This window comes from Tetrao urogallus, assembly GCF_951394365.1.
Source record: "Tetrao urogallus genome assembly, chromosome: 17".
Lineage (NCBI taxonomy): Eukaryota > Metazoa > Chordata > Aves > Galliformes > Phasianidae > Tetrao > Tetrao urogallus.
The window spans coordinates 11,308,189-11,332,402 of NC_136830.1; the positions used below are offsets into that span (position 1 = coordinate 11,308,189).

Sequence of the window (24,214 nt, forward strand, 5' to 3'; positions counted from 1 at the left end):
TCGTGCTGAGCAGCGTGCTGTCCTATGGAAGATCTGCCCATGAGCTGGTGCTGTGCTTGTCCTGCCTACAAGGCCGGCACCCTGAGATCCCTGGCGTGGAAGAACCCCGTCTTCCAGAGAAGTTGCTTGTCCTTACAGTGTTGTGGGGTTTTGTTTTGGTTGGTTTTGTTTTTTTTTTTTCTTAATCTGTGTCTCATGCAGGTGGTAGTTTTTAAAGCCTGTAACGTTCCACTCTGTCTTCTCCAGTCTGAATTTGTGGTCAGCTTCTGCTTCACCTCACTGTTCTGGTTGTTCACAGATCCGTTCCCATACTGCCCATCCTCACAGGCCTGGGGCAGAGCCCTGCCAGCAGCAAGGCTTCCAGGGGCGCAGCGCAGCGCCGTTGGCTGCCGCAAGCTCTCCTACTGCAGCAGAGGAGCTGCTGCTCCCTCTCCCTGTCCTCACCCTGCCTCTGAGCACTGTGCCACTGAGCGCCCTCAGCCTGCCTCCCATCCCACATTGCTGTCACCGCTGCTGCCCTGTGCTCCTGTCGGTGCCCTGCAGCACAGCGGGGTGAGGACTGGGACTTGGCCAACCTCGGACGCAGCCGGCCAGGCCCTGCAGCAGAGATGCTGATTCCTGCAGCTTGAGGCCCTTTGCCTGCTGTCAGAAGTGCTGGATGTGGGTGGGGGCACTTACCCTGCCCTTCTGGGCGCTGAGTGTTTAGCAGCTCCATGCACGTGAGTTTCAGCACAACCTGAAGGCCCGAACAGCATCTCTGCAGAAGGGGTTTTCCTCTGCATTCGGGTATTAGCAGGATGCAGAACAGCAAAGTGTTCTCGTGCATGCAGAGCTGCACGGCTTGGTGGTTGGTGAAGCAGAGCCTGCGGGCTGCAGCCATCCGTGTTTGCTTTTAATCCAAGCTTTAGAGCAGAGCAATAGAAGCTGCCTGCAGGTGGAGGCTCTTAAAGCACTTGGGGAATGGCCACAAGAAATCTCACACCCCTCCTCCTCTTGCCAGAGCGCTTGACCTGCTGCATGCCCTCCTGCTCACGTGTGACAAACAAACACCGAACGTCCTTTTCCCCTCGGTGCTCCGCAGCGCTGAGTGCTGGAGGCGGTGCCGAGACCGAAGTAAAAGTGTCTTTCAACGTGTGTGTGCTGATGTCAGCTCTAAGGGGGGCAAAAAATCCTATAGCAATATGGGATGGGATGGGATGGGATGGGATGGGATGGGATGGGATGGGATGGGATGGGATGGGATGGGATGGGAGGAGGGGTGGGGGAGCGGTGCCCGCCCCCTCCTCGCTGCGCCGTCCCGGGGCGGTGCTGCCGGTGCCGGTTGGGCGGAGCGCTCCCCGCCCGCAGCGCTGCCGGCGGCGCGGTTCCCTGTGCGCACAGCGGCGGCGGGGCGATGGGCTCGGCGCAGTCCGTGCCCCCCGAGATGCGGGCGCTGGCGGAGCGCACCGGCTGTGAGTAGCGCAGTGGGGGGGGGGTTACCGGGAGGGGGGGCATCGCCGTGGGCTGGGAGGCGGTTGGCTGATTCCCGGTCCCGGCGGCACCCCGCGGCTCGGATCTGGTAGGAAGGACCGCCTCCAAAAAGTCCCACGGAGAAGAAAGGTCGGGGCCGGAGGGGACGCAGCGCTGTGGGGGTGCACAGCGGGACCCCCAGGCTGCAGCCGCTGCTTCCCATCTCCCCTCTCCTCCCCCCCCAGGAACACCCGCAGCCCAACAGCCGTAGGTGGAGGGCAGCCCCAAAGCCCCTTCATTTCAGCCCTGATGACTCCTGGGGTTGATGTGCTGGGGGGGCTCGGAGCGCTGCCCCGTGCCGGGTTTGGGGAGAAAAAAGGGGAGAACGGCTCTTTTGGCATCGTGCTGCGGGAGATGCGGGGCTGACCCTCGAGCAGCCCGCGGGCGATCGCGGGTCCAATCGCACTGTGGCTGCGATCCCCTCTGAGCATCATCAGGGATTTGGGTTTGCAGTCACCGCAACAGCAGCAGGCGGACAACATCCCGGGGGTGGGATGGGGGGTGGTTGGGGGCCTCACCGTCACCGCAGAGCGACCCCGGAACCCCCAGTGCTGCCCACGGGGAGCTGAGAGGCAGCACAGCGCCTGTGCGGGGCACTGTGAGCGCTCGGATCGATGCGGCGCAGGGTTCAGGGCTGGGAAACGGCAGTAACTAATGGAGCCGTTAATTAAACATCATAAAAGAGAGAGGGAGACGGAGCAGCAGCGAGCGCGGACCGTTGCTGTGCTCGTTCCGTTACCCACGTGCGGCTGCGACGGGGCGCCCCCGATGTGTCCCCGCGTGTCCCCTCACCTCTCGCTCTCCCCCCGCAGTCACCTCGGAGCAGATCGAGCAGCTCCATCGGCGCTTCAAGCAGCTGAGCCACAACAGGAAGACCATCCGGTACGGGCTGTCCGCTGGTGGGGTCGGGTTGCAGGGGAGGGGGAGGGAGGAGGAATGCAGCAGCGATCCCTGGGCCCACGTCCTGGAGCATCGCACAGAGCTCCGTGTGCCGGGGACCCAAACCCTGGGCACCAGCATCACTCACTGATACACGGCGCTGCTCGCTGCCACTCTGAACCGGGGCAAAAGCTCACACTGGGGCAAAACCCTTTTCTTGTGGTCGCGTTGGAAGGACGGGCCGGGATTTCTGCCCGCAGCGTTCCCTCCCCTCCCGCCCTCTCTGCCTTGTTCTGTGCAGCAAAGAGGACTTCGACACCATCCCCGACCTCGAGTTCAACCCCATCAGGGCCCGAATCGTGCACGCCTTCTTCGACAAGCGGTACGTGCAGCCCCGAGGGGAGGAGCATAGAATCACAGCGTGGTTGAGATGGAAGAGACCTCACAGCCTCCAGCCCCTGCCCTGGGCTGGTTGCTCTCACCAGCTCAGGCTGCCCAGCGCCCATCCGTAGCCATGAGCACCGCTGGGGACGGAGCACCCACAGCTCCCTGTGCAGCCTGGGCTGCGTGAAGGTTGGGCAGAGCTCTGGCCCTGAGGGTTGAGCCAGAGCCAGGCTGGGAATGAGGGAAATTGGAGCTGAGCTCTGGGGAAACGCTGGCGCCGTGCTGAGCAGCCCTGGAGCTGCACGGTGCCCATAGGGAGGGCAGGTTGGGGCACTGCAGCCGCCATCCCCAGCAGCTCTGCTGCCATCAGGAACCTGCGGAAGGCGCCGGCTGGGCTGGCAGAGGAGATCAACTTTGAGGACTTCCTGACCATCATGTCCTACTTCAGACCCATCGAGATGGACATGGACGAGGAGCGGCTGGAGAGCTTCCGCAAGGAGAAGCTCAAATGTGAGGCGGTGCTGTGGGGCAGCGGGGCTCTGGGGGTCGCACGCTGACCCCGCATCCCCTTCTCATCCCTCCCAGTCCTCTTCCACATGTACGACGCCGACTACGACGGGATCATCACGCTGCAGGAGTACAAAAACGTAACGTATGGGGGCAGTGGGGGCCTCCTCCTCCCCGCCGCCGCCTCGCCGCCCACCGCAGCCCCCGCTGCCCCGCAGGTTCTGGATGAGCTGATGTCTGGGAATCCCCACCTGGAGAAGGAGTCGCTGCGTGCCATCGCGGAGGGGGCCATGCTGGAGGCGGCCAGCGCGTGCATGGCCCGCACGGTGCGAGTTCACACGGGGGGCACAGAGGGGCTGGAAGGGGCCGTGGGTGCAGCTGTGAGGGTTCGTCTCCCGCTGTGCGCAGGGCCCGGATGAGGTGTACGAAGGCATCACCTTCGAGGATTTCCTGAAGGTTGGTGCCTCGCTCTGCTCCCCGCTGCCTGCCAGCACCCGGCCCTGCTCACCCCTTCCCTGCAGGTGTGGAAGGGGATCGACATCGAGACCAAAATGCACGTCCGCTTCCTCACCATGGAGGCCATCGCTCACTGCTACTGACCAGGAGCAGGACGGAGGCTTCCCAGCACCACAAGGCCTCGTTCCGCTCTCTAGAACCGTAAGAGGTATTTTACCTGTAATAAAAGGTATTTCTGTTTTTACTCTTTGCTGAGAAATGCTCCAGCCGCTGCCCGGTGCCTGATGGAGCTCCGTGTGAAGTTACGGCACCGTCTGCCTGACTGCACATCAACCCCAGATCTGCCACTGTGAGCAGAGCCACAGCACGGCTGGGATGGGGACAGCAGGGACACAGAGGGGCTGGAAGACACAAATGGGGGCACGGGGACATGGGGAGTGGGGGGTAAGGGGGCACCACAGGGACATAGGGATGCAGGGACGTGGGGGAGGAGGGATTGGGGGATGCAGGAATGTAGGGCCATGGGGACACAGGGCCATAGGGGGGACAGAGACTGGGGGACACAGGGACACAAGGACTGGGGGATACAGGAGGAAAGGGTCATGGGGACACAGGGATGTGGGATCTGGGGACCCAGGAAAGCAGGTTCCTGGCTGCTTGTGGCTGCCACCCCCACACGTTCCCACTGGAAACGGAGACAACACTGCATTTACAGCACTAATAACCGGAGGCTCGAGGCAGATCTCTGTCTCTAAGGCAGCCCGAGCCAGGAGGGAGGGAGCTGGAGAAAAGGGCAGTGGTTATTTTTAGAAAAGCTGGGGAAAAAAGTGTTTGTTTCTGTCTTACAAACCCATTCCCCTTATGCCATGGCACTGCCCCCCACCCAGCAGTGGGGCACAGCAGCAGTGGGGCCCGGTGAGCTCCCCAGCCCCAGGGCTCAGGCGCGGCTCCTTCCCTATGGGGACAGCACAGAGATGCTGCAGCACCGCACGGTGCCCCGGCAGGAGCTGTGTGCTGTCCTTCTCTGCCTGAGAACTGCAGCACAGCACTGCATTGCTGCAAGGCTGAGGGGAAAAAAAAAAGCCCAACCTGCAGCCGCCGTTGCCTCTCCAGGACGTTTTCTTGGAGCATCAGCACTTCCCGCTCAGAGCTACTGGCAGCGGGCTGCACTGCAGCCAGCCAGCCCTACAGAGGATGCACGCAGTCACGGCTGCATGTGCTGCACCGATGAGAACCCACCGAAGTGGGACAGCAGCCCTTTGCAGAAACAAAAATGCAGCTCCATCCCAGCGCTCTCTGGCTGGGTGCCCTCGTTTGCATCAGGGATGCTGGCTGAACACCCGGTGCTGCTGTTCACACCGAAACAACCGCAGTGACGGAGCGGCAGCCTGCAAGGACCAGCCCACCCCAACCCACCACCAGGAGCTGCAGCCGAGGGGAAGGGGAATCCTCCTCCACTGGAGGGGACCCCACATCCTCCAAAGACCGCATGGCTCGGTCCCCAACAAGTCCATGACCACCAGCCCCACTGCTCCAAGCCCATCTTCTAGCAGCACAGCGACTGCTGCAGCTGTCAGGGCACAGCGCAGAGGGACGGACGTGTCCTTGTCACCACAGTGCAGAAAGAGAGGGGAAGTGGCTGCCCGGAAAAGGTCCTGACGTGCACTGGCATGGGGCAACTTATCTGCTGCTGCTTGCAGAGGCAGATGGAGAAAGAACAAAGCTGCTCTGAAATAATGAGGCCGAGATAAGGAAGGTCAGCCTCCTAACGAGCCAAGGACACTGAGTGAGACGAGGCAGGGGGTGACAACCCTGAGGTGAGCAGAACAACAAAAGACAGCAGCTCTGTGCTCAGCCACAGGGCTCGAGCAACCCCAGAACTTACTGTGCCCTAACAGCTGTCCCTTGCTGGACAGCTTTCATCCAAATTCTTCTCTGCTTCATGGATGCTTCTCTGCAACGTCAGTGCAGTCACCAACGCACTGCAGCCAGTTGGTCCCTCCACTCACTGAAGCAACATGTAGCTCTGCAGCAAGGACAGTCAGCAGCCCAAGTCCCTGCCAGCTGGGGACAGCCTCTGGTGCTGTTAGAGTGCTCAGCATGGGGAGTGCCTCATGCTAACCTGAGATGTGATGGGCCGTGGTTTCAGTGCATGGGGATCTGCTCACCCCAACAGACTCGGGAACAAAAGCCACAAACCACGCACATACACATAAAAGAATCAGAAAACATTTAATTTAGAATTGTAGAGAATTAAAAAAATAATTTGCTTTAAAACCATTGCTCTGTGTGTGACTTGCTGTGGGTTTCCAGTCATCCAGGCCGGACACGGCCAACATTCACCTCATCAGCCCCATCATCTTCAGTGCCCCTGCCTGTTTCTGGACACAACCTGATGCACTCAAAGAGCAGCGAGCAGCTCATTATTAGGAAAGCAGTGCCAGACACATGGGCTCAGCAAGGTGCTTTCTCCAAATCCCATTTTTCCTCCCCCAGGAGAGGCACCTGCAGGCCGTGCCCTCCTTGCTGCTCTCTCCCATCTCAGCAGTTTGCCATCAGGATTCCTGCCTCCCGAGCAGCCCATGCCCTCTGCCAGGATGGGATCTGCAGCATTCCTCCCACAAGCAGCAGGACAGAACACTTCTGTTCACATCAAAGTGCACAGTTCCCCCTCATCCTCCAGTCTCCCTGTTCCTCTGCAGAGGATCTCTGGACCCTTGCACAACACGTTCTAGCATCAGCTTGAGGGCAGCCCTGCTCTGCTGTGGTTCACAGCCCCACGTTTTCAGCTAAAGCTCAGTGCTCCCCACCTGCAGCCAACAAGTCCTGCTGGTGCTCAGCCCCTCCGAGTCGCCCTTCTGCCTTCGGCCTCTCACGTGGCAGAGTGCTGAGCCAGGTGAGTTAGCTAGATGTGGTCGTAGGGCACTGCAAGGCTGATGTTGTAGTTGTAACCCATCACCTCGTCGTAGGAAGAGCGGCAGATGGGGAGGACGCTCTCCACAGCCAGCTGGTCCACAGAGAACTCGTAGGCATAGATGATCCCACGATGCCTGTATGAAATACATCCGAGACAGCACAGCATTGTAACTTCACTGTATTTCAGCAGGGATAACTGTCAGAGGTTGCCTGAAAAGTCCAACATTCAGTGCTTCAGAAGACGAACATCAAAGCTCGTCTTTTCTGCACTGGGGCTGTTTGTGCAGACGCAAGAGGAGAAGATTCTCTTCTGCCTCCTTCCTGCCTCCCTCCAGGGACCCCCCAACCCCTGCCAACACACTGCATTGCCTTACAGACAGGTTCAGAGACGTAGCTGCCGTCTGCTGGAATACTGCTCACCCATTGGAGTGGGAGAAGGTAAGCACACTGCAGTTTGTCAGTTCCATCAGACACACTAATGTCCATAAATACCCAAATCTGCCGCTTAAGTACCAGCAGCTTTTCTTGAGGAGGAGACATCATTGCTAATATTTGAAGTAAGGGAAAGACTGCATTCTCTGTCTTGCTTCAGAGGCCTTTATATTCACACCTTGATCACGAAATGCTTTTTTTCCTGTGCTCAGAAGTACGCAGAGAGCCAAAATTCATCAACACTTTTGAAAGGCTTCTCTGCGTTTTTTTTCCAAACACGCTTTGTCTCTGTTTGTGCTCTGGATGATGACTCAAGTGCATATGGAGCCGTTTTTAAAGGCAGTGTCACGCTGTGCTGCAGATCCCAGCCCTCAGAGCTGCGCTCACCTGCGGTGTGCAGTGAGGTCGTCGTCCATGATGCTGGCACCGCGGGGCGTTTTCTCATCAGGGATGTTGGCAGTGATGAGGCTGTGAGAGTTAAACCACACATAGCGCACTGGATGCCTGGAAAACAACCCCCAAGCGCAGTATTAAATGAGAACTCATCCAGCTCAGGGCCCCCCTCCAGCCAGGGCTTCGGAGGCTGCACCTTTGGCTCCTCCCCGCCTGGCGGCGCCGGATGAACGCAGCCTAGAGCGCCACCTAGCGGACGGCTGCCGCAATGCACGCGGCGCCACAGCACCCGAACCTGGCAGCGGGGCCAAGGCCAGCAGCAGCAAGGCGCAGGGAGGAGCTGGTTGCTCCCCAAGGGATCACAGCACTCCCTCTCCAAAGCAGGGAGTGAGGGCTGATGCAGAGATGCCCTACGCAGCACATGTGAAGAGGGCTGGGCTTTCCTTCCTTGGTTCAGCTGACCCTGAACCAAGCAGGGCTAACAGCAGGTAAAGACTGCTCATCTCCACAACCCTAACCTTCCTCCTGCCCTCTCCCCTACCTCTGCCCTTGCCTTCCATTCACAGCACGGGTTACAGACACGGATAACAACTTCAGCATCTCTCCTCTACGAAGGCCTTTTGACTGAAGCATTCCTTTCCAAGTCCTACATAGATTGAACAGTATTTAAGCTCATGGTTTCACTTCGAGTACATCTCCCCTCCACCTCAGAGCTCAGCAGATCTGCACTGCCTGCCCTCCTTCTTGGCATGCTCATTAGTGCTGCCCCAGAGGATAATCAATGCAGTATTGTCCTTAATGCACCGACTGCATCACATTGGGCTTTATAACTCACAGGGTCAAAAGAGAAGGAGATAGCTGCTATTAATTAATGACAACTCCCACTTGAACTTCTCTGACTGTAAATCTCTCATATCACCTCTGTGGGGGAGAAGCATTAATAAAATAACATCAGCATGTATTTGGGATGTATCTGTTCATTTGACTGAGAACAGTGCATCAGCTGGAACAGGTCGCCCAAGGAGGCTGTGGATGCCCCAGCCCTGCAGGCATTCAAGGCCAGGCTGGATGTGGCTCTGGGCAGCCTGGGCTGCTGGCTGGTGACCTGCACACAGCAGGGGTTGGAACTGATGAGCATTGTGCTCCTTTGCAACCCAGGCCATTCTGTGATTCCACGACTCTATGATTTGGGCTTACTTGTGGCTAAATCCTTCAGGTCTTTATTCAGACAAAGCAAACTCCCCGGGAGTTTTGCCTCAATCAGAAAATGGTAATTTGGCTAATAGAAGCCACTAATAGCCTTCTGTCAGCTCCAGGATCCTTATCTCAGCTTGTACTTTCAGCTCCTTCAGCACTGCCTGTTCTGTGCTTTCAGTACAAACTGTTACTTCCCTATCAGTGTCTGTGTGTTTAAATACCAATCTGGCTTTGCTTGTTGCTGCTAAGGGAAATGTGGAGGAGCAGAACAGAAGCACAGGTACTGCAGGAGGTGTGGCAAGTAAAGAGAACCAGTCACAGAGGGGACAACAGGCAGCAGTACAGCGCTTGAAGGCCAAGGTTTGGTAAGGTCAGAATTGATGGATGGGGCAGGAAGAAGATGCTAACTGAAGTCCAAAGGAAATCCAGGGGTGGAAAAAGCATCCATTCTCCCTTACCCTGAGCAAAAGCACCGTGAGAAGTGAAAAGCCCTCGCGAGCTAGCGGTGCACAGAAGCTCACACAGTTACCTGGCGTGCATCTCCCAGAGCTTGGCGCCCATCCGCTGGTCCCACACACACACCAGCCCATCTTCTCCCCCACTGACGATCTTCCAGTCGTCCATCTGCACTGCAGACACCCCCAGGCGGTGGGCAAACAGGGAGCACAGCGCTTCGCTCCCGCGCAGGTCGTACACCCTGACCCTAAGGGAGAGCAAAGCAAGAACTGGGATGAAAGCAGCCGCACTGAGAGCACGTGTTAGGCTGCAGCAGTACATGCAGGGCAGTGACACGGGTGGTTCTGAGGCAGACTTCTCACGCCGTGCAGGATCTCACTGTCTCTCGGCAAGTCTCAGGTGATAGAAATGAAATTTGGAGGTCATCTGTGTCTGTGCCCCCCAACCTGTGAGAAATGATGTGAGGAAGAAAGGCCATGCGCTCAGCACACCACTAACATCCCCTGCACCCAACCCACGTCCACTAAGGGCTCAGGAAGGATAAACTATTTCTATGGAGACAGAGGACTACATGTGTAGGAATCCAAGAGAAAAATCAAGGGGATCACAGGTTTCTATGCTAGAGTTATGACTGAGTACACCACTACTGAAACAAAGCGATCCTCAAGCACCAGCAACCAGTACCTCTTCTCAAAAGTTTACATACATATATGCATATATAAACAGTCTCTCTATATTGTGACTTTGGGCAGCTTTCAGGTACACCTGACTCAAAAAGTACTCAATGAACAGTTTGAAGAGAGGCTATGATTAAAGAAGAACTTTAGAAAAAGAGGAGAGGGCCTCAAGTTGTGCAACAGGTCTATAAAAGCAGTTAAAGCCAAAGGTGTCATTTTTTACATCTAGTATATACCACAAAGGAGGATGTTTCCTCATCCTTACGTGTCAAGATTAAGATACAGCAAAAGAGATAAAATGCAGTGAGTGAAAACAGAAGTAAGGGGAAATACTGATCTCAGCTGAAAAGCAGCCAGAGAAAGTTCCTCCCAGCTGAAGGCTATCAAGAATGAAGCCATCAGGTACGCATTAATTCAAAAAAAGGCCAAATCACACTTGATCCAACACATTAGCTGTATTCTGTTCCACACTCTTGCCACGATCTTAATGGTGTGGCAAGTCTTTCCCTTTCCTTTCTCACAGGGAGATTGCATCATAGGATTTTACAAATAACACATTTCAGCAACTGAAATAAAAGGCTGCAGAACGGTCCAAAACTCCAACTGAGCAACATCCATCTGACATGCAGAGAAACACGCTGGAACAGAGCGAGGAGCACGCTTTGTGTGGCTCTGGGCTCACCCCCAGGAAAATCCCCCCCCAAACAGTTGCTGATAGTGGAAAGGACTTCTTGCTTTCTCCAGCTCCAGCAGAGAGAACCTTTGGCTAGACATAAGAGCTGTGCTTTGGGTAAGGATGGGGTATTTTGGAAGTGCTCACACTCGGCACTCTCCCTGACTTGCTGCACGTGTTCTGTATGACAATCAAAGCTTCTTCTGTTTGGTAAGCACAGTTGGAAACCAAGATGTGTCCTGGTTATTTCATTAGCAAGGGTCCAGGTTTCAGGCAGGTGTCCATTCTGGCACATCCTTGGAAGAATTAGAGTCACATGAGTCGCTTAGATGCGCTTACAAAAAAGAAAAGAGCATTTTGCAAATCTAATGTGATGCTCTAATGTGCTCTAATGCAGACCTGGCACTGCCCTCCATCTCCTGCCTCAACAGCTGGGCTCAGTGGGAGCACATCGGGCTCATCCCAGTTGAAGGGAGCTGTAAGGAAGGTGCTCTTGTGAAAGGCTGTGACTCTCCTGTTCCATTGCTTGAGCAGTGGTTGCTTTTGGGAGAAGACAGAACACAAGTTTGGTTGCACACCTTTCAGCAGTAACACACACTGGGCTTGCCACGCTGGCTTTCCCCATGCTAATCACTGTCTTAGATACCCACGAGGCTGCAGTGCATTAGCAAACACCCTGTTATCAGATCTTGCACTGGTGTGAAGCACAGCCATGTTATCACATCATCCAGCAGTGCTTCAGGAGAAACATTTTCCAAGTGCTGCATTTAATTCCACCAAGACATTCTCCCAGAGGTGGTGTGGCAAGGCCCTGCTGAGGGGCTCACTCCATACCAGGGCTAGCGAGGTCCCGGCCCCAGCCCACCTGTGGCTGCCCAACACGTATGAGCACCTTTCAGGCAGCTCCCTGTGAAGAGCTGACCTCTGAGATACACGTGGTTCTGTCTCCTGGATGCCAAACTTATTTGCTGAGCTATTGATTCCTCATGTCTTGTTGGTTTAGTGATGGCCAACCCCTGAACTCAGCTGGTGCTTGAGCTAAATACAGCTGAAAAGCTTTCTTCAGGGGAAAGGCCAAGACATTTACTCTGGTATAAAGGGAGGACATTTTAATCTCACTTAGGGGCTATTAACTTTATCTGCTCTCTCACCACTGTGGGAAAGATTAAAATTGCAGGTAGTTTTACCAGGGTGCTTTGGAAAATCAATTATATGCTTTTAGAGGAAAAAAAGCAAACTCCCAAGGATTCAATTACACATGTCAAACTTCAGATATTTCCTTTACCCCCGTGCTGAAGAAGTGTGAGGTTTGCTTCCGCTGCCTATTCACTGAGAGAGGGGGGAAAGAAAAAAATGCTGTTTGACAAAATAATCATTTTTGCAAGCTGCTGTGCTGGCGGGATGGAAGGCTGGGATTTGGCAGAGGGAAGCACCCGCCTTACAAGCTGATACCCACATCCACACCAGAGCACCACCTGCAGCCTGGTGCCCAGCGCGGAAAGGAGGAGGGAAGGAACCAGGAGCCATTAGAGACTGGCTCCTCGCCACCCCACATCTCCGTCGGTGCACTGGATCAGACCCCGCACGCAACCAGCCAAAAAAGAAAACCTAAAAATTGGACTCAAAGGGTCTTTTTAAGCACTTTAATCCTTTCGCGCTGACTGTTCCCAGCGCGTCCATTCCTGGCACCAGATACTGTGCAGGGAAAATCCTGCTCCCCAAGCCAAGGAGTTAAAGAGAAAGCTGCTAATCAGCTAAATAGAAGTTGGAATCTGTTCATATGAAAGTCTCTCCTTTTTTTTTCTTTCTTTTTGTCACCTGAGGGACATCGCAGTGTTCCGAAATACACTCCTGACATCGCTTGGCAGACGGACCCATCTCATCCTACGTGATTCATCCCTTAGGTTATTTTTTTAATATCAGAAAGTGAGCTTTTAAATGCCAAGCTAATTTTGCGGGTGGTGGCGGGGAAGTGGAAGATATTCCAAGTGGTCTCGCTGGGCTGTGCACCAACTGCGTCCACCAAATGGCTCAAAAAGAAAGTCTTCCCATGGAGCTTTCCGAAACAAAGCAAACTGGCAGCCACGTCCAACTATTACCTAATATTTTGTTCCTGAAGTTCACGCTGGCTGCGTTTGAAACATTAGAGGAGAGACAAATCCTAGCAGGTCCAGATGTAGGACAGCAGGACAGGAAGTAAGCTAATTGGAAAAGGGTTACAGCTCTTGGTGGTACCTACCTTCTGTCTTTATTGCCTGTAACGAGCATGTTTGGAGGACTGTCCTGGAGGTTGACGCATGTAAAGTCACCCATGGAGTTGCCTAGCTTCCTTAGACACTGACTCGTTTCCAGGTTGTAAAGAAGAACCTGGCAGAAACAGAACAAACACTGGCTAAATGCAGCGTGAGCACAGCTACCTTTTGGTGCAGTGGGAAGCAGAGCGCAGTCACCGCCATCAGAGCTGCTTTGCAGGGCTCGTTTCTCACTGTTCTATCGCAGCCAACATACAGGCACTCCCTGTCAAGAAGGACAGAAACACACATTCAAAAAAGAAAATCAAAGTCTCACAATGGAACCCACCGCACAGCTGGGGTGAAGGCTCTCTGCAAGCCTTGTAGGACAGGCAGAGGTCCAGGCAGTCCATAAAGCCATACTCGTTTTCTCCAGGTCAGTTTTTACAGGTTCACACGGGTAAAGAAACCACCTGACTTGCTTTTCAACTTGCATATTTGAAAGAATAGCAAAAGGAAACGGAGTCAGCACTTGGAAGGTTTAGACAGATGGACTGTGCAGAAAGATTCCATCAAACAGAGCAAAAACTGAAGAGCAGAAGTGCACTGACTCAGTGCTGACAGGCCCTGCAACCAGCTTTGCGCAGATGAAGAGAAATTGTGCATCTGAAATGGCAGCTCAGATGGGAAAGGAACAACAACAGCTCTGATTTTAGGCTGCATCCAGGATGACACCGCTGAGGACTGAAGGGAGGTACGAGCCGTTTCCCTTCTGCTCTGCACACCCTCCTCTGTGCTGCACAGCAATCAGTTTAATTATGTTCACTGTCTCCCCTGTGGGGCCAGATGAGGTTGATCTGTTTGGGCCTTTCCACGAAAAGGGAGGAAGTATTTTTAGATCCAGCAGAACATACTGGGCAAAGTCCGGTGAAGCTCAGCGAAGTTCTCAGCTTAACACTGACCTCAAAAAATTACTGCATTTCATGGTGACGTCCCTTTAATTGACTCATTCAACAAAAATAATCATCTATGACCGTGAAAAGAGAAACAGTACTTAAAATATCAGAAAAACAACCAAACCCTTATGGTTTCCATGGCAATACCAGCGTGGCTATGTCAATGCCACGTGAACGTTCTCACCTTGTGCTTTTCTGATTACATCCTCACACGGTTCAAGAAATATTACACTGTCAGTGCACACTGCTTCCACGCTCAGCAGAGCAGTGACGTGATGCTGTCTGCCCTTTCACTCCCTCACCGTGCAATTTGAAGATGCATCTGAAAGGTTGAATTAAGAGAGCAGGAGATCATTCTGTGATGGATGTCTCCAAACCTCTAGGAATAAAGCGAAGATGTTGCAGGCTTTCTCCTGCCCCCATTTCCTCCAGTTAAAAGAAACACAGAGTTTTATCCACATAAATTATCAAGTTCTCCACTAGAATGAAGACACTCATATCCAATACACTCAGTTACTTACATTTATCATCTCCTAACCAGTTCCCTTGTCCTACAGTATAGTGCTGTACAAATTGCTTGCCACAAATACCATTTCTAGCACGTGTTTTTTCATCCCTGAGACCAAAACAAGAAACACAAACCAAAGCAATTTCACCGTATCTCTGTACAGTAAGAGATTCTGCCTTTGCAGGGAGACTTGAAAGCTGTTAAAATAATGTAAACTTCCATTCCAATAAAGTAGCTGCTACAAACTGGAAGTGTTTGTCATCAAGATAAAAAACAACACGCACAGAACAGCTCCCAGCACCTCCCTAACCAAAGATAGGGTGAACCACATTCTGGCAAAGGCACTTTGCAGAATTCTCAGTGCAAAGAAAATGAGCATCTCTGCCTTGCAACCAGATTTCTCTTTGGGAGGTTTTGTTGGAAAAATACAAAGTCAACACACTGCTGAACTCAGCGTGCAAATGACAGACGATGGGCTCAACAGCAACACTGCAGCTCCCAGTGTGTGCCCTGCAAGCTGCCCTGCCAGCTCTGCTTACAGCTCTGGAGAGGAGAGGGGCAAATGCTGCTTTCTCCAAAGTCCCCTGGGAATACCACTTACCATAAACATCCAAAGCCTATTAATTTACCTAAATGACCAGCACTTCTGTCTCTCCTATCAACATCTGATACACACTTGAACAGTGATGACCATGGAAGACCATAAAGATGAATTGCTTGCACGTAGCATTCGAAGTTCTGCTGCTTAAAATCTGAGCAAATATTCCATCCTTTCCTGCTTGTGGTCCAGTTTTAGACCTGTGCTGCTCTCCTACGTGCAGCCCCAAATGAAAAATGACTGGCTCTCCTCACCTAACATGCTGCTGCCCATCACTTCCAAAATGTTTCCATCTATTAGAATCTGTAGAAATAACGTTTCAGATCCACAAAGCTGCTATAAAAGCTTTTGTTTTGCGCTTCCTCAATTCATGTCAGTCTCCAGTCTTTGAAAATTGCTTTTTACAGATGTTTAGAATGCAGATGAGCATTTCTAGCCAACGAGCCCAACCACTTGGTAGGAAGGTGCTTCCTGTGATTTCCACCCAGCTCCCAGTTGAACTTCTGTCCTGGTCTGCAAATGAACTTCAAAACCTGGTAGGTAAAGAAACAAAAGGAGTACAGAATGCGTTTTGAGGTCTGAATAACTTCTTGGATACAGAGCTTTAAAAGCATACTGATAACAATTTTGAAGATGCTAAAACACCTCTGATGAGCTCTTCTCTAGTGTCTCAGCAACGAGGATTTTCTTTAAAAAGGCCAAGGAGAAAGAGTGAAATACCTGGTCAATAGGGACTTGAAATAAGGGCCTGTATGTTAAAGGGCAGATAAAGCATAAGATCTTTAGGAGGTTTATAATCCTATAATGCACACTGCAAAGGGATTACCCTTTCAAAGACATTTATAATCCTATAATGGCCACCCAAGACCAGTGACCTAACAGTCACAGACCTGAAGGTAAGCAAACCAAGAGCACTTGGGTGTGAAATGAAGTACCCTGGGATAGCACACTAACGAGCATCCCAGCCCCCATGGGACTTCTGGGGCACAGGGGAGGACAAGCATTAAATACTCCGTGCAGATGTATCAGGATCTAATGCACAAAATAAAAAGCGTTACCTATTAACATTGTTCAAATGAAAAAGTCTGAGTTATTGGATGAGAGCCAAGCAATCTCCCAGAATGCTTAATAATTCAACAAGCCAGAAATAGCTAGAGTACCTTTACCATTATGTTTAGTTAAAGACCACAGAGATTAGAAAACACATTATCCATCTCAGAGGCGATTCTTTCCATGTTACAAGTCCCTTAACGACCTTTACCATCTCTCCCTCTCTCTCTCTCTCTTTTAATAAGGCTGAGCAAATGGGACTTCATTTTATCCGACTGCCACAGACTGGTGGTATTAATTATTCATGCTCATACTCTCTTTTGTTAAGGCAGTGCATTAGACTAATTTCCCTCCTTACTGCCCGAGTTGGGCAACTCTCAACCTGTGGCCACCGTCCTCGGATGGATGGACTGAGCAACTGGCAAACTGGTGGGCAGAGGAAGAAAGGAAAGCTTGCTGCACTCCAGGAGCTGCACACCGGTGGGTACAGGAAGCTCCCTTTAAATGCTGTCCAAGAACTGAAGAAAGAAGGCTACATTAATTCAGCAAGTCCCTGCAGCCAGGATAGCTAAGCCGTGAGCTTCGTTACATCTTGCAGCTAAGTGAGGTCAAGCATACTCTGTGCACTCTGGTTGAGATACTTCCAAGAAAAACCAAGGAACTGAAGGAAATGCTGCTGATGGAACTCTTCCATGCATGTCCAACACCCCAGCAGGTGTTTCGGGATCCTGTGTTGTTGGAGATGTCTTTTTTGGATGGAACATTAAAACAACAAATCCCCGAGCACTTGTTATCAAAGAGCCTGTGGTATTTTCAGCAAGAGCAGGGGTGTTCAGCCCACTGTCCTGGCTGCAGGCCAGCAGAGAGCTGCTTTGTGCAACTGTGTGCTTCCCCTGCAACCGTGCTTCTGCTTCTTGTCCTGAGTCACTGCAGCTCTGGGCTGGTAAAGGCACTGCCTCTTGGAATGGGGGGAAGAACTCTTTCTATATAGTATATTTAATTCTTATTTTGATGAGGTATTAGATAGGAAAAAGCACGTTGTAAAGCCGTGCTTCCAAAGCCTACATCTTTGCCCTTACTGAGTGACACAGGATGCCTTCAAGGACTGCTGTCTCAGTAACTGCCTGGATGGAGGTTTCTAACCACTGACTACAGAGAGCAGTGAGCAGAGGATCAAAACAAGAACCCCAAAACTGCCTACATTTGTTTTAGGATTTTGTTTTGCCTCCTTTCTTCCTGCCCATCCCTGTGCCAACCCAAGGGAACACTGCCTGAATACACACAAATATGACCAACAAGAGATGGGGACGTGACATTTCAAGTCCACAGTGGATAAGAAGGGATCTGGCTTTTGCTCAGGTTAAAACCGTTTCATTCAGAGAATAAGCACAGAAGTGACAGGGCTATTCCATATGCATTTGTGAAAAAAGCTATCAAATTAAGTACAGCACACGGCTGCAAGTTGGAATTCTATTTCTAAAGGGATGCAGAAAAAATATTTTCAAGGTTCACAAGCCTCAGAGGCGCAGTTTCCTACTGCAAATGTGTTGCATTGCCTACTGTAAATATGGCACGTAACACTGCAACAGCAACAACAAAATCTGCCTGCTAACAAATGCAAGGTCAGCATGTTGGTACTCGCACAGAGATAAGTGTGCTGGCTCCATAAATTTAAAGATGAGCTAAGATTTAAAAGGAGCAGATGAGGGAGACAGACAGACAATCAGAGAGAAAGAAAAAGAGTAAATCATACACAAAACAGCCAGCAAGAAAAAAAAAATTAAAAAAGCAGTTAATATACATGAATAATGGATGCTTGATTTAAAAGCAGTTTACTCCAATATGATGTAATTTTTGACAATCAGCCAGAGAGACTATTTTGCAAGTTCTTGCCAGATATAAGTCATTGTGTGAAGCTGGTAACAACATTTCTCCGAGCATGTGGAAAATTGACTTTCATGCCATCCTAAAGGTGACTTTCTGCTGGCAAGCAGGAACTCTTATTTCACGTGCACTTAGCTGCACCGAGCAGCCTTCAGCAATGCTTCAAGACCTGCACAGAGAATTACAAAAACAGTCTGCAGCAAACCCAGCCCAGCTGCCAGCCAAACACGCTGCCTGCTCCTCCAAACAGCCACAGCTGCCACCCAAGTTACACACAAAGCTGAAGACAAGCACAGGACAGCTCTTCCTTGTAAGTTTTCCTCTGACTGGAGTCACAAGTAAGGCTGCACGCTGGTGGCAAGAGGCAGAGCCAAGCATTGCCCAGGCAGCGCACAAACCCCAGGAAAGCAGCTCTGCCAATGCACCTGCAACCCCTGCTGCTGCTCCAGCACTGGACACATCCCGGGCACAGACTGCCAGCTCCAGTGCTTTGCCAGACCCGATGGGTTTGTGGTGCTGACAGATGTCTGCGAGGACCTGCGGTGAGAGCACCGGGCTCATTTAACTCATGGCTGAAGTCTGATGTAAGAGTTCAGGTATCCAGAGATGAAAGTCAAGTCACCACCCACCACGACACAAGCAGCAGCCTGGAAGCGCTCCTTCCTAAGCCAAGGAGTGGGCAGGTGAAGGGAAGGCAAAGTAGTTCTTAAAAATTGAATGAATGGCTTTGGTTTCATAGATCAGCACCTGGGATAAACATGGCACATCCCAGCAGCTCTGTTTGCAAAAGCAGAGACAATCGCCACCAAAGAAGCCGTGCCAATTTTGAGGTATTCACATTGATGTGCGAATAGGAAAAAAAAACCCAACCTGAATGTCATTAACATCAGCCAGGAGAAAAGAGCTTCATTTGCCAAGCTGCAAAATGATTCTTGGTCATTTGCAAGCAGAGAGAAACCAAGATGGATTATTGTTACTTTTTGGTGAGACAGAGGTTAAGTGACATATCCTGCAAAATTTAGGCAAAGAAAACTCCCGCTCTCTCAGCAGGCTGTGCTCCTCACAGAGCCTGACTGGTGGGCACATCCCTCCTGTCCTCTTCAGTCCACAGCAACTGAGGACAACAAGAGTTTGGAAAGATGAGCGCATTCAAAGTGCTTACAGGATTTGTGCTGGCTAAGAAAACTGAAAAGCACTCACAGAAAACTGAAATCTCCAGAACTGGAGCCATTATGACACCAGAAGAGCCCACATAAGATCACTGGTGCCCAAAGAAAAGGAATTCAGCTACAAGAGGGTAAAGATGTAAAGGTTTACATGGAATATCTGTGACCTAAAAACATCATCCAAGGGAAACTAAACTACGAGATTCAACTGACAGGATTATTTTACAACTTCTGGTTTTTATTTTTTTGTATTCACATAACACCAGTTCAGACAAACTGACGTTAGCAGGCAGCTGAAGAACTCTGCAGGAATGTTACATACAGGTGCACAAAGAGGCAGCGTTTCCATGGCTGATGAGAAGAGACAGGTGATATTGAGTAGCATCCATCAGCACAAGCCAATCATCAGCCCAGAGCAGATGAAAACATGACAGCAGAACAAACAGCTCCAGAGCGCTGCTCTCAGCACACCTCCCTGCAGCCTGTGACATGGGGGCCCCGAAGCCACGCTGCCCTCCTCCCACCCTCATCCATCCGGTCTGAAATAATGGTGAAGGTTGTGCAAAAATAAAATCCTGCCACGATGACAGAAGGTAATTAACAAGAATTGCTGAAAACATGAAATGATTTCAGCTAAGCTTTAAATGCGGGAGAATAATCTCACCAGGAGATTAAAGCACCTGTGCATCTCACTGAACTAACTCACAAGTAGGACAAGTGGGCTTCTCATGGAGTCCAGACTTACGTGATGGAAGTTCCATGCAGGGAAGCTTATCAGTATACAAAGTATAAGAACAGCTTCACTCCATCAGTGAGATACACGCACCAGAAATCTGATCACAGAGTTAATCCTTATTGCCCAATTCAGATATCCTGGCATGAACAGTACCAGAACTACCTCTAGATTAAAATTATGGATGCCTGTGGAGTTAGGAAATAGTTTCACACACAGTGTGCAAACAGGTGAGCAGCAGAGCTCTCCCAGCAGCTCAACATGGGGTAACGTGCAGTCTGTGCAGCACCAGCCTGCAGTACATCGCCTGCTCTGTACTGCTGGGTAACAGTATAAGCCAAGGGGGGGTAAGGTAAGCCAAGGTAACCCATAAGCCAAGGGGGGAACAGAGGCCTCTGTGTTTGGATTTGGTACTTAAGGAAAACAATGCACTGCACTTTAATATAGCTGAAACATCCCTAAATAAAGAAGTTCCTGTTAGCTCAATGGTAAAAAAAAAAAAAAAAAAAAAAAAAGGGTTTGAGGAGCACTCATAACTTTCGATATGCACCATCCTCAGGCTGACAGATGCTTACTGAGGTGGGAGGTGAACTTTCTCCCACAGATGAAGCATTGCTGTTCCTCCCTTCTCCTGCACGGATGTCTATCATCTAACAAGAGGTAAGCCTATGCTGTGGATTTCATGTTTTTCTCCTTTCCAACATAAAAGTGCCTACAAAATGTATGCCTCAGATCTCGGCTCTGCTGTCAGATTTGGTTAAAATTAGACAATGATTAAAAAAAAAAGAGGGACAGAAACGATTTCCCTGCCTGCACTGCCTTCAGAAAGCAGGTTACCACTCAGCAACCTTAGGCTCATGCGCCGACACTCAACAAGAAAAAAAACCCTCAGGAAAAACAAAGAGAACCCAAACAGAGAGGCAACAGCTTTTCTAGCACAGCAACACAGCCAGCAGCAAATGGGGTTGGAATTCTCCACGAGCAGGTTTTGGAGATCAAAAGCTCTCCTCAAGACAGATTGTCAACTCATGACCGGCGTAATCAACCAATGCAAAGTCCCTTCACGTCTGCGAGAGGTGAGCAATTATCATCAGAGACATTAGTAATTAATTTCCGGTGTGATGTCAGCTGCTGCAGCAATGCCAAGCACGTGTCCTTGTCAAGCACGGCCCGGCCGTCTGGGCAGCAGCAGCCCCATCTCCTGATTAGGATGTGGGCTGATGTGCTGCTGAATGCAAGCTGCCACCAAGCACTGCAGGGATAAAGGAGATGTGTCCGGCTGTAGCTATGGAGATTTCTCTGCTCCTTATGAGGCACAAAGATGACCGCCATTGTAATGTAAATGAGGCAGTTTTACCTTCTAACCTCCCACCTCTGTGGGGAAAATAACTGGATTAGGACAGCAAAGGAATTAAGAAAGATGGCACAGCCTTGCAGCACCTCCCATCCCTACAGATGTTCATGGTGGGCTCTGCATTTCCCCTGGGAACATGAACTTTGTGGGGAATCAGATGATGCAGGTGGAGAGATTTATCCCTAACAAAGTAGTCCTAAATAAAGCTTTCTTGTTTCAGTCACTTGCCAAAGAAAACAGTGCTCTTGTGCAGACCACAGCTCCTACCTTCTGGATGTTCACCTCTACCTGCCCAGGCACTCCTCTTCCACTCAGCTGATGGCCTGTTGTATGCTGCAGCACAACCACAAACATAACAGACTTAAGCAATGGGCAAGTTAGGCAAGATGCAGGAAAGGGATGGAAACACTTAAGCAACTGGAAGGAGGTCTGCCTGCAGCCTGCTCCCTGCCCTGGAGAGGTGAACCGAGGTGGAAGGGTTGCACCCAGAAGCATGTTTCTGAGCCAGAAAGATATACAGTTCTTTCTGTTACCTTCTGGGATGCAAGAGCCCAAGAACAGCCCATCCTGAAAGCAGAGAAGTTTGAGAACAGCTGCATTAAAACAATGCCTCAGCCACGAGTCTGTAGCAGTTACCAAATGGGCGCAGTTTCCATCAACCTTGCGCTGCCAAGATGTGCTGATGAAATATCTGACTGGGTCACAGAGGCTTCAAACCTACGACCAGCATGGAGCTTCCTCTAATGCAGCAGCACCACCACTCTCACTGGTTTAGAAGTAACTCAGCTCAAACACTCAAGTGTACACACTGAAAAAAGCCTCCTCCCAGAACTGCGCATCAGCACACGCAGGGCTCGGCACACTGCTCAGGATGTCCTCACTACAGAGGCTGGAGAGTGCATTTTTTGTTTCTTTGTTTGGAGAGGTTGTTTATTTTATTTTTTCTGGTTTTGGATTGTTTTCTTCTTGGTTTTGTTTTTTTTGAGACTAGTTCCCCCTAGAGGACCACTGGTGCAGCATACAGCTGGTACTGAGGAGCAGAGAGCGCAAAGCAGTTACACAGTGAACGCAGTTAGCTGAACAGTAACCCCTTCAGCTTACTGTAAGAAATCAGCAACACATTACTGTACTTAAAAGTGTTTTCCATCTACTGCCACCCCAAAAAAAAAAAAAAAAGCTCAGTAGTAGAGTGGAAAATGATCCTTAGCAGAATTTTTCATGACACAAGCGCAAAAACACGACAGAAAGCATTAAATACCTGGTTGGGCTCATTCAGTATCCAGCCAAAGCCTTTGACCCCAAAGGCTGCTTCATGAGCAGAGACATCAAGACATGTGACAGGCTGACCATAGACAGAATGAAGGATTTTCCCAGGGTCTTCTCCTTTCAGCAGATAGACAACATCTTCTGCAGCTGCTACTGCCACCGGACTGTCCCAGACCTCTGGAACCAGATGAAGGAAGTTCACCTAAAAAGAGCAGACTTCATTTTTATTGCAGACAAAAACTGTTTTAAATCACTGCTGTGATATGTTAACCTAACAAGCTACTGATGCACAGGTTACCCGTGATCTTGAATCATCCCAGTTACAAATTACTTTCAGATGAAGAGCATTTCAGAGCATCAACTTTATTTCAGAATATCTGCAAATTTAGCTCCTGTGATGGAACACGGCTTACAGACAGCATGGATCCAACTACAAGGGAGAGAGTGTTGTTTTAACACTGTTACTAGGAACATTCTTCAAATGTTTGGGGATTTTGTCTATTTTTAAGTACTGTAGGACTGGCAGATTTGAAAGAGGGGATGAATCAGGAATGGTTTAAATTGACTTCATACCCATTAGCTGCGCAGTTGATTTCCTGCAAAAGAAAAGTTGCAAGGCTCCATTTTTTTCTTACACAATTCCTTCCCCATTTCAAAAAGGGTTGACACACTGAGCCATGATAAAACTTCAGAGAACGGGATCGCTCTTGGTTTTTAATTAAAACAGCCACAAAAGTTCAGTGACAGAAGGTGCAACCTGAAGGAGCTGCACAACTAGTTACAGCTTCACAAGTGATACTATTAGCTCGTCTGCAATATCCTGCCTCAGAATTAATCAGATAGCATTCATCTGGAATGAGACCTCGAGTTTTAGCTCCAACTCTATGCGAGAAAACTGATTTACAAGATGAGCCAACTTAGCTTAATGTTGACAAAAAAAAAATAATTGATAACAGCCAACCTCCTGCACCATATGGACTTCTGTTCATTTTCACTTGTAGCTTAAGCCAGCACTGCACCCTTGCTCCTTAATAATGAAAGGTTCATCCATTAACCTGCTACAGAATCACTGCCTCTATCTGATAGTGCCGTTATCCAGCTCACACAACACTCCTGTAAGATTTTTAAAAGATCCCTCTTAACCATACCAAAAATAATTAGTAGATCACGAGCTCCTGGAATGAAGCTGGGCAGTCTGGAGACTCACCAACTTCTGGATTTCGAATGTTCCTGTAGTTTGCCAGAATCCCCTGTCATCAGGGCTTTCCACCTTGACCTCTAAGCCAGATGCTGTTGCTACTGTTGTACCCTTGGAACCCAGAGCTAAAGCCTGTATCCTCTGGTTATGCTGGTAGCGATGGATTGGCTCGCGCCCCACCATCAGGCTCCAAACACTCACAGTACCTGCATACAAACACAAAGCAAACTCACGTGAGAATTTAAGGAAATCTTGTAAGATCAGCTGAAGATGCAAGCTTATAAATGTTCTAGCAAAAACAGTATGCGTGCATATGGGAAAGAGACTCTAGAGCATGGGACCAGAATTTCAGCACAGAGGTTCAGAAGGAACTTTCCAAAATGATGGGTACAGGCGCTCGAGGCTGTGCTGCTCTCTGCAATTCCCAAGCTTAGTTTTCAGGTAACTCTGGTATCTGCCTTGAGGAAGACTGCTTGACTTCTATCCTACGCTTGGAGAAGACTGGACCTAAACCTCTGATGATTGGACTTGATCATCTCTGAGGTTTTTTTCCAACCTTCATGATTCTGTGGTGCTGTGATTCCTAAATTCTTCTTCTTACACTGAAGTAACACGAGCACAGCGAGGAGGAAAAACGTGAAGCTCTGACACACAGCAGTCAGGCCACAGACATTAACACCATTCCTAACAGTCAGCAGCAAAACTCTGAACAGTGACACTCTGGAAAACAGAGTTCAAAGCTTTCAGAAAGCCAAAGAATGCAACCTCAAAGAATACAGGAGTGCAAGTCA

At 50.4% G+C, this 24,214-nt stretch overlaps 2 protein-coding genes across 2 annotated transcripts in view; one reads left to right on the forward strand and one right to left on the reverse strand.

Moving 5' to 3' along the window:
• Positions 1-1,393: 1,393 nt before the first annotated feature.
• TESC (tescalcin) lies at positions 1,394-3,878 on the forward strand (the record flags this gene model as incomplete). The annotated part of the gene is made up of 8 exons (XM_079543761.1): positions 1,394-1,451; positions 2,322-2,391; positions 2,690-2,770; positions 3,143-3,282; positions 3,358-3,419; positions 3,498-3,605; positions 3,688-3,735; positions 3,801-3,878. 8 exons carry the CDS (start codon positions 1,394-1,396, stop codon positions 3,876-3,878), a joined length of 645 nt encoding a protein of 214 aa, XP_079399887.1.
• Positions 3,879-6,640: 2,762 nt separating this feature from the next.
• The window catches only part of FBXW8 (F-box and WD repeat domain containing 8), a gene marked incomplete at both ends in the record, with an annotated part of 44,777 nt that continues 27,203 nt past the window's right edge, over positions 6,641-24,214 (reverse strand). The window contains 6 exons of the mRNA XM_079543987.1: positions 6,641-6,785; positions 7,471-7,587; positions 9,203-9,376; positions 12,719-12,846; positions 22,218-22,427; positions 23,433-23,629. Of these exons, the coding sequence (XP_079400113.1) occupies positions 6,641-6,785; positions 7,471-7,587; positions 9,203-9,376; positions 12,719-12,846; positions 22,218-22,427; positions 23,433-23,629 (971 nt within the window). The remainder of the gene's footprint in view (positions 6,786-7,470; positions 7,588-9,202; positions 9,377-12,718; positions 12,847-22,217; positions 22,428-23,432; positions 23,630-24,214) is intronic.